Here is a 16443-nt window from a genome sequence, read left to right on the forward strand (position 1 = left end):
TCAGAACCAAAGGTCTGGGAGACTCCAACGCAGGTTCCGCAACCAAGTCCGTGAGCTCAGCAAGAGATTCCATTAGGCAGCGGGGCGATCGGTACACCAACAGAAGTTCCAATCTTTCCCTGGTCCCCAAACTTAAGTACACACATTCAATATGGTCCAATATCCTAACAGGGACCCTGGTGAGGGAGATGTTATCCTTATAGACCACAGCCACTCCACCTCCCCACCCACATCCCCTCACCTGCTCCTCTACATAATATCCTGGAGGGAGAAGTTGTGACCAGACTGGACCACTAACCTCACCCAACCAAGTCTCGGTAATACATACCAGGTCGACCCCTTCATCCATAATCAAATCATGGATGAGTTAAGGCTTATTTTGGACCGACCTGGCATTGCAGAGGAGCAGGGTAAGGCTATGTGGGTTGTTGGCAGTGCTCCCTGAGATCACTGGCAGGATAGCTGGAAGGGGAGACAGCTAATAAATTTCTAATTACTCTTCCCCTCGAACGTCCTGTGGATTTGCCAACGTTTCTTATTATTACATTTTTTGCATTTTCCCCATAGGGAATAATGGGGATTTGAGGATGCCTCATCTGACCCCCTGGGGTTGCCTGGGCACCAAAGTGGGTTTGGGGGCAAGTCACATTGTGCCACAACAACCCTTGAAAGCCCCAAGCTGGTGTTTTTAAATCTTTAAAAAGATTTTAAAAATCTTTTTAAAGATTTTAGCCTGTTTGACAGAATGCCAATGCAATGAATATGAATCCTCCTTCCTATTGAGAAAAAAAACCCAATGTGTGACCTTAATTGCTGTGAACTCTGTGAACTTAGAGTTGCCAGCAATTAAGGTCACACACTGTTCTATTTCTGAATGCAGGAGGAATTCATATTCATTGCCTTGAAACAGGCTAAAATCTTTTAAAATATATTTTAAATAACCACCGTGCACACAAACAGCAAAGCAAGTGGGCAAGGCAAAAACACACCACACTGAATGAGAAATTAAAATAACACACCTTGAGATTTCCTCTGTTCCTTTCTTTGTGCATGTGGTGTGCCTAAAAGGAAAATCCTCCTCAGACTGGCAGGTCTACACATCTTTGTGGGAGGCTACACAGGGTCCAGACATGTGTGGGCACCAGAACACTGACTCATCATTGGCAGTGCATGCATTGGTGCATGCATGTGTGTGTGCTAGAACTAAACTGAAGAGGGAATGGGAAAAGGGGAGCCTATATACATATTGCACAAATACATTATAAATGCAAGTATATATACATCCAGCCATCTATAAAGCCATAGTATATACACATTGCACAAATACATTATATACAAGCACACACACATACATCTATACAGAACAGCTATACACACACCAACTACACAAACCAAAGCTTCCAAAACAATATCTACATGAAAGAAAGAAACCTACAGTTTCCACTAGGGGTGTGCAAACCAGTTCGCCATTCAAGAGGTTCAAAGTTGAGCCAGTTTGGTTTATGGTCCAGGGTAAAATCAAACCACCTCCCTGTTTGGTCCGACCCCGGACTGAACACCCCTCGACTGTTCGAGGGTTTGTGAGGTTTGTTTTGTTTTGTTTTTTAAAAAATTAAGTCACTTATCCCCTTTGGGGGAATTCCTTAAGAATTCCTTGAGAAACACCTCTGATTGCCGCCAGTGGCTTGTTTGGCTGCTTTTTTGGCCCATTCAGGCCTTCAAACTGAGGCATGGCAGCCATTTTGGATGCCACAGCACCTGCGCAAGTGGCCTCTGTGAGGCCTGGCATGACCCAGACTTCGCAGAGGCCAATTGTGCAGGCGCGGCGACATCCAAAATGGAAAAAGTGGCTGAACGGGCTGCTGGTGGCAATAAGGGGTGCCAACAGGGGGAGGGGGATCCTCCATGGACCCCACCACCACCACCTCAAGGAACTCCCCCAAAGGGGGTAAGTGACTTAAACATTTTTTAAAGAAAAAACTCGCAAACTTCCCAAGACTGAACCAAACCAGGGGGGTTCGAGGGGGTGCCAGGCCAAACTGTCCTGGTGAGGTTCGAGTCCAGTCCAGACTCAAACCGACCTGGGCCAGCCAGTTCCAGTCTCCACCACACACACACACACACACACCAAAACCTCCATCCATGCACACACACATCTGCACAACACTTCTACAAAACAGCATCTAGTTATACGTATTCAAATATTTACACTTTTACACATTTGCTGATTTACAATGTTAAAAATCCACATTTTTTACATTCCCCAACCCCCGTTGCCTCCCCACAAGACAAGTCTATGTACACATTCAAAAATCTACATAAGTACAGATTTACATATTTACCAATCTACACATTAACAAATCTACACATTAACAAATATACACAGTGCCGCACTGGCACAACCACCTAGTGTTTGTGTATGTTCCCATGGCCCCCCGTGTGCTGCTGACCAGGTGGAACCAGGAGGATGTTCAGCATCATGGGTTATGCCAGTGTGTGTGTGTATATGCAGTTGTCATGTCACTGCGCTAGGGATGTGTGAAACATTCTGGCAACAATTTTCGGATATTTCAGATACAAACCGAAATGAAGCAATTCAAAACAAAGATTTTTGTAGCCGAATCAAAATGACTCTATTTCAGAACCAAAAATTTTGTTCTTCAGAAAGCGTTTCAGACCTCCATTTTGCAGTGGAGCAAAGTCTTTCTCCTCAGTTTCCGTTTTCAGTTCTGACGTCTGTTTGAATTTCCCGCCATTCAAGCCTGCAGATTGGCTGCTGAAACCAGGGGCTGATCTGCTTGCAATTGCCCTAATTCCTTTTAAGGAATTGGAAAGGTGGAGGGCAAAGACCAGCAAGAGGGGGAATTTTGGAGGGATATATCACCAGGGTATTTAATGGGGATGCAGGTGCCATTCTGCTGCCTCATGTATGGGAGAAGAGAGAGCTCTATTGCCTGATCCATCAGCCTTTGCCCCTATTGTCCACCACTGACTCAACTTCCTCAGTGCTGCTATTCTCCAGGATTTCCACCATTGCTTAGCCTCGTCGCCCAGCTTCCTCTTTTCCTGCATTTTCAGCCTTTTTTTTTTTTTTTTAAAGGCTTGGAACAGAAGGGGATGATTTACTTTTTTTAAAAAAATGTTTTCCTTCCTTGTTTATTTGATTGATTGATGGATGGATGGATGGATGGATGGATGGATTGGTTTATATACCACTTTATATTAAAATAATACCAAAGCGATTTACAATATAATTTAAACAATGCACAAATACAAAAAGTACAGATATTAAATATAAATATAAATTATTTTTATATTTCCTTTGTGTGGTCATCTGTGAAGCTGCACATACAGGATCTCTGCCTCTGCAGAGCAGCCAGTTGGGAGCCTGTTGGGCTTAGCAGAACCTTCTTTCTCTTTACCAAAATCAGCATCAACGAAGATACCACACTCCAAGCTGCTGAAAGGAAATTCCCTCCAGAGACAGGTTTCTTAAAATTGTTCTTTATTCATCAACTTGATGCAAGTTTACAGATTATGTACACTGCCAAATAATTCTGCAATGAGAAATGAAAACAAAAAAGCAAACCATAATGTGCACCTGCCATTCTGCTAGTCCATTAGAATTATTAATGAATTCTATAATGTATTCAAGGTTTTAGCTTCAGGTTTGAAAGAAGCTGTAAAAAGGTTTACAGAATTAGGCCTTTGACTTAAGGCTGCTATCTGAGCAACTGGCTAATAGGAGTTTATAGGAATATGTACAACCAAGATAGATAAGAGGCTGTAAGTTGCCCTCAGCACTCCCTAAAAGACTGTGTGGAAGTCTTTTATGGGCCCAATCCTGTTTTCCCCCAAACTAAGAACAACATATATGACCCCACCTGAAGCCTCAGAGGCACCAAAGCACACAGGAATCTGATATTCCTCACCCCACCCCCCAACAAGGGGTGGGGGTAAAGCTGAAACCTTTCTGGACTTCTAAAAGTGCTTATACACTTAATTCCTGGGAACAAAAAGATCTAAATTTCAGCTACCAAAAAAATTACACATGCCTGTTTTTTGTGGGTGGTTTGTTTAGGTAAGGCAATGATATAGACCAGGTACTGGCCCATTGCAGTTACAGATTCAGATTTAGTTCCTAAAAAGAAGAGCTGTTCCCATTAGTTTTCCAACAAAACCAAAAGCCAAGCAGACGATGATGAGGGCTGCTCCTGAGCATGCGATTCAGAGGTTCCCCTGGAAAGGGACCCGACTGGATGCAGGAGGGCTGAGGCGATGAAGTAAACTCCTCCCTTGGCCTACTCTGAAGCTGACCTCTTTTGTTCCCATCCTGTGATTCTGGGTTCAAGAAAGGCCAGGAACACACCCTCTCCCCCTTGGAGACTTACACATATGAAGCTGCCTTATACAGAGACAGATAATGGTTCTGCCTAGCCTTGTAATTTCTACTTCAACAGACAGCAGCTCTTGAAGATTTCACATGAAGGTCGTTACCAGTCCTTCTGCATGTATAAAATGAGTAATGGTCCCAATCCTAATAGCTCAGGAATTATTTGATAAGTAGAGTATGCTCCGATGAGTGCATAACCCTACTAAGAAATGACAACATTCTTTATGAAAAAGATGATAAAGGTAGATTTTTTTTTTTGCTACTTTCTAAAGGGAAGAAAACTTATGAGATCACAATGTCACTGTGTGTCTCCGCATCCAATAACTTTTATGTTTACCATCTTACCATCCAATACAAACCAAAGTCACAGCACATAGAAGTGGTTCATACAGGACCCCCAACAGGGGTATTTTTTAAAACCAGTCTGCCATGAGTTGAGAGGCAGATTCAAACAGAATTAACCACACATGGGAGGGGGTCCTAGGTAAGATGGCATCAATTTAAAAGAAGCAGAAAGTAGGTTCCATTACTTCTCCTTAGAATGACTTGTTTGTTGAGGCAAAACAAATGAATGCATGATAAAGAAAATGATGATTATGAAATTATGAATGTTCTGGACCAAGTGGACAGCAGAATTTAGGGTCCTCTGTGTGTTCATCAGGAGGCTGAGAGTGGGCAAAAAGGGCAGTCTTTACAAGATTGTTGACATAAATTAATTCCTAAAAGTTGCAGCAATGGCCACTCATTGGAGGGATTTACAAAAGGATTAGACAAATTCATTGACTGGGATTTTTCCAAAGTGAAATACGAAGAAAATTTTAGGATTTCCTCCAAAGAGAAACATTGTTCCCCGTTGAGTGTTAGTCTCAATATCAGAAACATACCTCTTGTAAATCTGGATTATGATAAATAGAAATTGTAGATTTAAAGTCCATTGTTCACAGTTTCCATCATACCCTAGCATATGATTCAGATTCAACTGTTTGAACCAAGAATGGGAAGTATTTCCCCCCTTTAAAAAGAAAACAAAACTCATTTTATTGATTCATCTAGTCACCATCTTTTGATTTGTAACAAAACCATTTTCCTCCTTAGCTTTTTCAAGGCTCCCTGGATTTCTTTGTTTTTTAGACTATAGATAATTGGATTTAACAGAGGAGTTGCAATAGTATAGGAAAAGGATAAAAGCTTGTCTACTGATGGAGAGTAGCAGGATTTGGGTTTTAAATACATGGAACCAGCTGTCCCATAGAAGAGAATGACCACTATTAAATGTGATGTACAGGTAGAGAAGGCTTTGTGTCTACTCCCTAAGGATGACATCCCAGTAAGCGTGATGATAATGCCAGTGTAAGACAGGATGATCAGGAAGAATGGCAGCATGATAGCCAACATGGCCACTCCAATAACTTGGACTTCATTTATGAAAGTGTCATTGCAGACCAGTCCCAATAGTGGCTGTATTTCACAGAAGAAGTGGTTGATGACCACACCACAAAATGGCAGCTGAAATGTGACAGTGGTGTGGATCAATCCAACTATAGAGCCAAATATGTATGAACCAGTCACCATTTTCCAACAAGTACTCCTGCTCATAATCGTCATGTAGCGCAAAGGGTGACATATGGCAACATAGCGGTCAAATGCCATTGCAGCAAGGAGGAAGCACTCAGCAACTCCGAAAAACAGGAAGAGGAACATCTGTATGGCACACTCCAGAAAGGAAATGACTTCAGAGTCTACCAACAAAGTCTCCAATAGCTTGGGGATGATAACTGACATATAGCAAACCTCCAAGTAGGCCAAGTGCATAAGAAAGAAGTACATGGGGGTATTTAATATAGGATCAGATTTTACTGTCAGGATAATCAGGATATTTGTCATTAAGGTGATGATGTAGAGAGATAGCAAAACTGAAAATATTAAGAAACGGAATTTGTGAGCCTCTGGAAACCCCGCCAGTATGAAACAGGAAATTGCTGTGACATTTTCTTGACTGTTCATCTTCCCATTGATATATTACTCTTCAGTACCACTGCCTATACTTACACCTAGCTGTCTCTCTGCCTATACTTACATTTAGATGTCTTTCTTTCTTAATGAATCCTTCTGTTTTAATGAATCCCTCTGTTCCTTATATAATCCCCTTTTCCCCTTTTGCTTTGCTTATTCTTTCACTTAGTTTTCTGAAAGATCAGAATGCTTTCTGCTGATCAGGATTCTAAAGAACAACTTGATGTTATGTTTACTTATTTCTGTTGCTTTTATTGAACAGCACAGTCCTTTTTTCTGTAAAGAAAAAAACGCTTTCTTTGCAATTGGAAGTCTTCACTCTGTAAGACAAGAGGAATACAATTTTAAAATTTAATTTAAAATTTAATTACTTCTGAAGAATGTAAAGAGAAGGTGAAATCAGTTGGCAAAATTCAGCAAACTCCTTTATACCTCTATAGACCTATTTCCCGCCTGGGACTGCAAAAGGGAGAGTGGCTGCATCAAGCACCTGGCAAGCCACAGCACATGACAGGCCACATTTGGTTCGGTAGGTCAGAAATTGTGCATTTTTGGATTTTATGAGCTGGTTCGCAATCTGCATATACATCGTCCCACAAAATTCCACCAGGTGTAACCGTAGGAAGTGATCATGCATGGATTGTGGACCTGCTGAATTTCTGCCTGTACCTTTACTATAGTAGGTGGCATCTGGGGGAAGCATTGTGCCTTACTTATAGAAATATACCAGGCAGAAATTCAATGGGGGCATCTCTAGCAAGTGATTTTAGAAACTGTATCTATAGAATTCATAGTTGAAGGACACATCTCTCCCTAGCCCAATGGTCTAACTGAAAGACCATGACAAAGTATGGGTGCATGGATCCTAATCTGGAAAGCCAGGAATTTATAAACTTACATGAAAACATACAAAACATATTTGCTACTTACATGTTGTGGAAGTTAGGGTAAACGTCTTAACTTGCAATTTCTATGTGTTTTAAAGCATGAGTGAAAATTTTAAGCACCTACTTCAACTGGTTTTTGATGTTTATATAGATTTAGATAAGCAGGGAGAAATACATGGTGATGCCATAACAGGAGAAGAGAAAAAATTCAACATAGTAGAAAATAAGAGAGAAATCTTCATGGTTTCTTTAAAAAAAACCTCAATTAAAAAAATCCAATAATGTCTTTATTGTTCCTATAATCTTCCCACAATAGCTGGAAGTAAGGAAGCAAATCAATCTGGCAAATAGACACGTAAGCATTAGCTCAATATTCCTTCATCACTGGATGTCCAAAAAACATCCCCCCTCCCAAAACATGTTTAGTCAAACAGATTAGATCATATTTACAATTACCTCCATGAATATTTTTATGAAACATGCTAGTTTGATGATTCTTTGGTATGCTTGTATGGCACCGAATGCTGTGATACCCTACAAATCTGAGCCACCATGCTGCAGAGTAAGATGGAATGAAAGAGAAACTTGCTTCCTATTCTTTGTGCACCTGTTTGTATGATAGATACATACCAAGGATGCCCTATGAGAGCAGAGTTTTGAAATCAGCTTTCCACATCTTGGCTAGAAGAGGAACTATTTATGCACAAAAAGACTAATTAATGCAATGTGTCTTAGGCTCTCATGGGATTTAAATCTTAGCCTGAATGATTGGTAAGGGTTCCTTGGTTTGTGGCTATGTCAACAACCATTTCTCCTTGTAAATACATTCAGCAGGAGCTGTGCTGCAAAGAAGTATCATGAGCAACTCCCTTCACCATGCTGATAACCCAGTTGTGTTGTGGACCCTCCATCTGAATATTTGCTGGGTCTCCTGATCTTCCAGTTCTCCTGATCTTTCCCCCTCAGAAAATGTCGGGATAATAACTGGATCTGGTTCACACTATGGGTTATTTGTGTAGTTCTGAGCTGCAGTGCACAACTTTGACCCTCCAGCTGTTGTTGGACTACATCTCCCATCACCTCTGACTATTGCTCCCTGGGGTTAATGGGTATTGTAGTCCAACAACAGTTGAAGAGCTGAAGTTGTCCTGCCCTGGTGTAGTGGATATTTATTTATTTATTTATATATTTGTCTGTCTGTTTATTTATTGTATTTTTATATACCAAATTTCTGCCTTGACAAAGACACCCAAAGTGGTTTGCAATATTTTTTAAAAAGGAATTACATAAGATTAATAAAACATTGTCTCAGGCTGTTAGATGATCTCATGAACTCCTCACATTCTCATAAACCCCTATACCACAGTTTGATCTAATCTTCAGCTAATGCTCATCCACCCAAGTGTACTAATTCATAGAAGAGATCCACACAGCTTGTGAAAAACCAAACCAAATGAGTCTATAGACCATGTATGATGCCCCATCAGCAGCTCATCAAACATTCTGTTTTGTTGCCTCCTTGAGACTGACAGTAACTTGACTGGTGACATAGAGGTGTTGGGCTCTAGTTAACTTGATGGGTCACAAGTTAACAGATGGGTCACAAGCTGTCCAGGTCTATTTTTTACTTTGCTGTGGAAAACAATATGATATATTGGTGTACTGTATGGTAGTGGGTTAATCTCCCATTTCCCAAAACCTTTTTGGACTTGTTAGCATTTTGTTATCTTGGCATTTATGTGAACACTATTCAAGCCACCTTTGATTTCTTTGTTTCTGAGACTAGATAATTGGATTTAATAAAGGAGTCACAACAGTATAAGAAAGGGATAACACCTTGTCCACTGGTGGATTGAAACTGGATTTTGGCTTTAAGTAAATGCAGCTAACTGTACCATAAAACAAGGTAACTACCACTAAATGAGAGGAACAGGTGGAAAATGCTTTATACCTACTTTCTGAGGAAAGCATTGCAAGAATTGTGGAAAGAATGCCAATCTAAGAGAGAATGATTAGCAAGAATGGCATCATGAGAGCCAGCATAGCCACTGCAATTACTCGGACTTCATTGAGGAAGGTGTCTCCACAGACCACTTCCAGCAGTGGCTGTATCTCACAGAAGAAGTGGTTGATGACTACTCCACAAAATGGCAGATTAAATGTGCCAATGGTATGGCCGACTGACGTCCCACATAAGTACGTGCTACCCACTAATATGGGAGAGAGACTTTTGCTCATAAAAATTGCGTAGCACAAAGGATGACATATTGCAACATACCGGTCAAATGGCATTACAGCCAAGAGGAAACATTCTGCAATGGCAAAAAAACAAGAAGAACATCTGCATTGCACATCCCATAACTGAAATTACTTTTGAATCCACTAGCAAGTTCTCCAGCATCTTGGGGATGGTTACTGACATATAGCAGACATCCAAGAAAGCTAAATGCATAAGAAAGTAATAAATGGGAGTGTTAAACCCTGGAACAACTTTGACTATCAGGATATTGACAAGCAAAGTGATTATGTAGAGCAACAGCAAAAGAGCAAAGAACAAAGTCTGCAGCTTTGGAGATTTAGCAAAGCCCAGAAGTACGAACTCAACAATAGCTGTAGAATTATTTCCATGATGTTTGTCTGTGAATGAATCCATCCATACAAATGGAGAATATGCTTGCAGTCTGTTAGAAAAAAAAGTTTATTCAAGAATAATTGCAGGAGAGCATCAGTGGGAGAGAGCACAGGCCATCACCTCTTGCCTGTGGGCTTCTCTGAGGTATCTGGCGGGCCATGGTGTGAAGCAGGATGCTCTACTAGAAGGCCATTGGGCTGGATCCAACAGGGCTGTTCTTATGTTCTAATAGGCTCACATCTTGTCAGGCAGGTTGGTGCATTTACTGCTATTCAGCAGAAGTTGAATGATATCTGAGTTCCTCACAGTGACTCCAAATGATTTTTTTCGCCCAAGTCCATGGCATGGTCTGAGAACACATGATATGGTAACTTTGCTAAAGCTAAGTAGGTCTAAAACCTGTCAGTGCATGGAAAGGTTACTGCCTGGGAATCCATGTATGCTGCCAAGATGGAAGAAAGGTGGCATATAGCGGTAACATATCCATTTTGCTCCTGCACTTCTTTTGTAGTTCCACTGGTAGCAGCATTAGCATTAGCCCTGATTTTTATGATGCCACACAGGAGACCTAATAGGAATAAAATTCCTTTCTAGTCTCTTGGCCATAAGAGGACCAATTAATGCAAATATGGTAGGTGCTTAGCACTTTGTACTCTTTATGTCACATTGGGATTATCTGGAATTTGAAAAGGGCCAGAATGACTTCACTACCAATAAATGGGGTATGAGAGAAGTCGGGGTACTTATTTTAAGCAGCAGCAGGTCCCACCTCATCCCTGCCAGCTTCCTCCAGAGTAGCCCGTGCCATCTGCAGCCCAGTTTGGTTCTTCTCCACATGCACAAAGGCCATTTCAGTGAGGTCACTAAGATGGCCTCACTTTAGGTTCAGGCCTCCGTGGACACATGGAGGCCATTTTAATGAGGTACCTTAAATAACCTCACTTTAGTGACCTCACTAAAATGGCCTCTATGCATGTGCGGAGGCCTGAACTGGGCCAGAGAAGGCCTGAACCAGGCCACAGCCGGCTTGGGCTACTCTGGAGGAGAGTGGTGGGAGTGGGCGGGGAACCACTGCTGCCTCCACTCCTGCTGTTGCCGCTGCTTAAGCTAAGAGCCCCTGACTCACTTCTTGCCCCTGGCCCTTTACTCGTAATAGGCAATCCCCACCGGATTCTCTTTTATGAGTAGAAACCCAAACCAGTCCAAATTGATTTGGTCCGGTTTGAAACCAAACCAGTCAAACCAACCCAGTTCGAGTCAAACTGGGGTTTGTACTGGACTCACACACCTCTCACAATATATTAAGAAATATTCCAGTAATACAGTAGGTACCAAGGGTACAATATGCTGGGTGGAATAGAGCCATCCCCCTTGCCTCATGACTGAGCTGCCCTCAGGAGGCTGGGCAAAATCCTCCTCCTCTCCCCCTGCACATTTGGTTAACAACTCAAAAGGACTTCTGTGCTTTCCCTATTCTGACTTAGTTGTGCTCGTAGCAAACAGGACTTCTGAATCGTATCCCCAAAGCAGCAGTTTGTCTTTTGAATGACATCACCTTTGCTTATAATGACAGATTCAGATAACTTGTTTGCAATGCTCAGAATTGGATGGAATTGGTCAACTCGGCTTTCAAAATTATTCAGTGAGGCATGCACAGATCCTCTCCTGCAGCCTTGAATAGTCACTGAGGCTGTGATGTTGTGAGGGGCCATCACTCAGTGGCAAAACATGTGTATCTCATGTCGAAGGTCTCAGGTTCAGTTCTTAGCATTACCAGGTAGGGCAGTGAAAGACCCCCGTCTCAGACTCTGGAGAGCTGCTACCAGTCAGCATAGGCAGTGCTGAGCAAGATGATCCAATGAGTGTGCACATGATCACCTGAAGCTGTCTTATCCCAGAATCTTTTGAATGGATTGCTTGTGAGATTGCCCCTGGTTCTCAATACAGTCAAAGGGCAGGATCCAAACTCTAGGTGGGCTCACATGATCTGCTGAAAGTCAATAAGTCAAAATGGGGTTCATGGAATAAAGAAAAGGAGAGCAAAAAAACAACAACCCATGAACAAAAAATGAATAAACAAACTCTCAACACACTTAAAAACAATCAAACTGATATAGAATATGTAACAAAGATTGCCTTTATTAAATTGCCAAAGCCACCTGGCCAAATGTGGACACTCAAGATAGGCGTGTCGCCAAAACGATGGTAAACCAATGCCTTATCCAATTGTGGTCAAACCACAATGAAAACATCTTATAACACATACAAAAATTAAATGACACAATTCAAAGTAGAAATACAACATACAGGACCAACAAATATACAAAAGAAAAAAGAAAAGTAGAGAACTGATAAGTTGTATATATAGGTATCCAGGCAAAATCCAAGATGTCTTCAGGATAAGGAAATGTAATAAGTACATACAGTTCAGGTCATGAGTCCTTGAATCAGAAAAAAGCAAGTGCTTTTTTTTTTCCTAGTGCACAGATTCTAAATGAAGATAACTGCCGATTTACACAAGCAGAATAATTAGCTTTACTACTGGAGCCAAACTGGTAGAAACCACACAGAGACAAATTATATCTCATCACTTTGTAAATGTCAGTGCCTATTCTGCCATTAAGCTATAGATAGAGCAGTGACTAATTGATTAAGGCTAAACAGATCAACATTGTTACATAGGGAGGGCTGCATCATCCCCTGAGTTACTAATGATGTCAACAAGTACTTTAGCTCTACTTATGAATCAAAGGCTACAAAGATATAGAGAGAAAAGGATGAAGTGATATTTTCCTGCCTTGAATACTGGTAAGCTTTATTTTCTTCCTAGGTTGTCTATAAGATGATGAGACTCCAAGGCATTTCTTCTCTGCCAAAGTTCATGAACATGCCTCTTACGAATGTACATACTCAGAACAACATATTAAAAAGCGCCAATATCCACAAATTAAAATTTAAGATGGGGATCCAGTTTGTAACAAACATGGTTTCTTTTTTTAGAAACATCTACTCATCACCTTTTATATGGAATGTGTCCCCAACTAAATGTAGTCCTGTTCCTACTCAGAGCAATGATTACATAGGCACTTGTGTGCCTGTGTATTATGGGCGGAGAAGTAAAACAGCAGTTGAGTATTGCCTTCAGGTTTGGACCATGACCAGCTCATACAAACTTTGAAGCACTATAGTACGGTAGTATTGGTCCATCTAGTTCAGTGTTGTCTACACAGACTGGTAGTGGCTTCTCCAAGGTTGCAGGCAGGAGTCTCTCTCAGCCCTATCTTGGAGATGCCAGGGAGGGAACTTAGATCCTTCTGCATGCAAGCTTCTATACTGCCACATACCGATGTCTCGTGATAGTTTACAAGCAAACTATCAAAGCAGAATTAAAACAAAATTAACCATTTTTAAAAAATTAAATGATTTAAAACAGCAGAACAACAATAAAAACCAACTTACAGCTGATCAAAGGCTTGATGAAATAAATGTATATTGAGTGCTCTTTTAAAATCTGCTAGAGATGGGGAAGCTCTTACAACAGGGATTCATTCCAAAATCTTGGGGCAGCTATAAAAACGGCCCAGCCCCAAGTCACCACCTAGATGAGTTGGGGGCAGCCACAGGCGGACCTCTCCCAATGATCTTAATGAGTGGTGGATGCCCTGAAGGAGAAGGTGTTCTTTTAAATACTATGGGTCCAAGCTATTTAGGGTTTTTTAGCACTTTATATTTTCCTTGGAAATGTATGGGCAACCAGTGTAATGCTTTTAAATTAGGAATAATAGGATCTCCTTGGGTTGTCCCAGATACCTACCTGGCTGTAAAAACTGCAGTTTCCATCCTATGTACAAAGGCAGCCCCACATAAAGCACATTACAATATTACTCATTGCATTACGCAATACTCGTTGCAATATTCTTGCAGAGACACTAAGAATAAATATTTCATTAGTAACATCTGGAATTGCATAGGAGAAAGGCCAGCTCACACCATCCTGTTTCTGCCTTCCTAAACAGAGTGGCAAACATTCTGTGAAGTGGAATACCAGAATTAAGGACCCTTTGGGATTGCTGTGCAATGTGACAAGTAGCCTTGATGGTCTTGCATAACAGGGCAGTTATTCAACCGCCCAGAAAGTAAGGCTCTACACACAGTTTGACTCGCTCTCCCCACAGACAAGCAAGCAGCCCAATCAGCTGCCCAGACGATTACTGTTAAGGAGCCGGTTTGGGTGGCGGCGTTGGTGGGCCTCCCAGCCCCCAGAAGTCCCATAAGGCACTACATGAGTAAGCAATAACTTTTAGGGAGCCCCTCCAATGCCGGGAGGCTTGTAATTGCCCAGTGTGTGTGTGTGTGGGGGGGGGACTACTGCAATGACACACGATCCTCTAACCAACTTTTCAGGTGCTCTTGTACCTGAAACCCGGGTTAAGCACCGGGCTACCCAAGAGGGTTTGTCGCTGTGCTGCCACTGGGAGCTGGTTTCCACTGTGTGTGAGAATAGCCTCAGTCTTTACAGTCATTGAGGCGCTTCACACGATTAGTGTTGGCTTAGCCCACTCTCCCTGAACACAAACAGTTGTTTGTTGCTGAACAGCTGGATTGGCCATCCAGATGAGCGGAGGCTTTGGTCGGGCACTCCTGCACAGGGGAGTGCTACCATGCGGTGCCTCAGCCCCCCCGAACCCCAGGAAGGCACCTCTCAAGTGCGCGGTGCCTTCCTGGGGTCCCCCTCCCCTCCACCCCAAGTGTGTCAGCCATGGCTGCAGGCAACCATGGCACAAGGTTAACAGAGCACTTGCTCCATTAACCTCATTTAGAGGGAGGGTTTTTTAGGCAGGCTAGCCACCAGAGATCCACCAGTCTCACCTGTGAGCCCAGTGGTTCTCACAACTGCACAAATGTGGACTCAAATGCATTAGCCCACTTGCACGCGGTTTGTGTGAACAACCTCATTGTCTCGCAATTCTGTCTCGCAAGACCATTGGGGCTGCCTTTCACATTGCTCAACAAACCGGGGAGGTCCCCACTTCCACCCAGCCTAACCTCACTCCTCCTAAGCCTGGCTTGTAGCTGAGGTTAAGGGAGCAAGCTAAGAGGATAACCTGGGTAGAAGGGATTGTGTGAAAGCAAGGTAGGAGGGAAATCTATTACTTTGCTTCAACACCATTACTTCTACCCAGGTTTTCCTCTTATCTTCCTTCCACACAACTGAAAATTGGGAGCACATACAGATCCCAAACCTGGGTAGAACACACTTTTTGGTTGTGTGAATGACTTCCATATCTTTGCTTGAATTGTAGAGTATGTGGCTATGTCAGAATTTCACTGTTTTGGTAAGCAGTGAGGAAAAAAAGAATGAGATGGTCATGGTGTGATGCTGGGATAAATGAATACTGGGATACATGAATAGAAAAGCCTAGGAATCATTCCCAGAATAATAGCTTCCAGTGCACGAGTTCCACTGACAAGATGCACAGAAAAACATGATACATGAGAACTGATGTGTTTGTTTTTAGCAAAAAAATTGATAATATGTTTTTTCCCCCCTCAGGAAGAAATGTGCTGGAAGATAAGCTATGGAAAACAAAACATTTGTTACTGAATTCATTATACTGGGGTTTTCAAAACTCCCAGAAATGAAGATGTTTCTCTTTGTATTGTTCTCATGCCTCTACTTCTTCACAGTACTTGGTAATATCACCATTATTGTGCTCATCACTGTTGAGGCTGCCCTTGACACACCCATGTATTTCTTCTTAAGGAACTTGTCTTTCTTGGAACTGTGCTTCACCACAGTTACCATACCAAACATGTTAGCAAATCTCCACTTGGAAGAAAGCAGAATCTCCTTCATTGGTTGTGCAGCACAGCTATATTTCTTTTTTATGTTTGGTGTCACTGAGTGTATTCTTCTCTGTGTCATGTCATACGACCGCTATGTGGCCATTTGCATCCCATTGCGATATACAATCATTATGAACAAAAGAGTTTGTACCCAGCTCTCTGTGGTATCTTGGATTGTTGGAACTCTAGTAGCTACTGGTCATACCACATACATCTTCAACCTGCCTTTTTGTAAGTTCAACGTAATTAACCATTTCTTTTGTGAGATCCAGCCGTTGCTCATGCTTGTTTGTGGCAACACGTATTGGAATGAAGTCCAAATCATTGTGTTTTCTGGTATCGTGCTGATGGTGCCTGTCACTCTTATCCTGGTGTCTTATGTCTCTATCATCACCACCATCATGAGGATGAAGTCTGCCAAAAGCAGGAGGAAGACTTTCTCCACTTGTTCCTCTCACCTCATTGTAGTAACATTGTTTTATGGTGTAGGCCTCTTCAGTTATACAAGGCCTAAGGCAAGTTACTCATTGGATACTGACAAATGGCTCTCTCTGACCTATTCTGTCATTACACCAATACTGAACCCAATAATATATACTCTCAGGAACAAAGAGGTGAAAGGAGCTCTGTGGAAATTGGGTACTAAAATCTTCCTTAGGTCAAAAGGATAA

At 41.9% G+C, this 16443-nt stretch overlaps 2 protein-coding genes and 1 pseudogene across 2 annotated transcripts; 1 reads left to right on the forward strand and 2 right to left on the reverse strand.

Moving 5' to 3' along the window:
• Window positions 1–5446: 5446 nt before the first annotated feature.
• On the reverse strand, window positions 5447–6397 carry LOC128331263 (olfactory receptor 10C1-like). The gene has a single exon (XM_053264615.1). It carries the CDS (start codon window positions 6395–6397, stop codon window positions 5447–5449), a length of 951 nt encoding a protein of 316 aa, XP_053120590.1.
• A 2678-nt stretch (window positions 6398–9075) lies between these two features.
• On the reverse strand, window positions 9076–9946 carry LOC128331264 (olfactory receptor 10A7-like; annotated as a pseudogene).
• A 5558-nt stretch (window positions 9947–15504) lies between these two features.
• On the forward strand, window positions 15505–16443 carry LOC128331265 (olfactory receptor 10C1-like). The gene has a single exon (XM_053264617.1). The coding sequence runs from the start codon at window positions 15505–15507 to the stop codon at window positions 16441–16443; it is 939 nt and encodes a 312-aa protein (XP_053120592.1).

This window comes from Hemicordylus capensis, chromosome 6 (assembly GCF_027244095.1).
Source record: "Hemicordylus capensis ecotype Gifberg chromosome 6, rHemCap1.1.pri, whole genome shotgun sequence".
Classification (NCBI taxonomy): domain Eukaryota; kingdom Metazoa; phylum Chordata; class Lepidosauria; order Squamata; family Cordylidae; genus Hemicordylus; species Hemicordylus capensis.

Coding starts and splice junctions, on each gene's coding strand:
- LOC128331263 (XM_053264615.1), bottom strand. CDS start 6,397: ATGAACAGTCAAGAAAATGTCACAGCAATTTCCTGTTTCATACTGGCG.
- LOC128331265 (XM_053264617.1), top strand. CDS start 15,505: ATGGAAAACAAAACATTTGTTACTGAATTCATTATACTGGGGTTTTCA.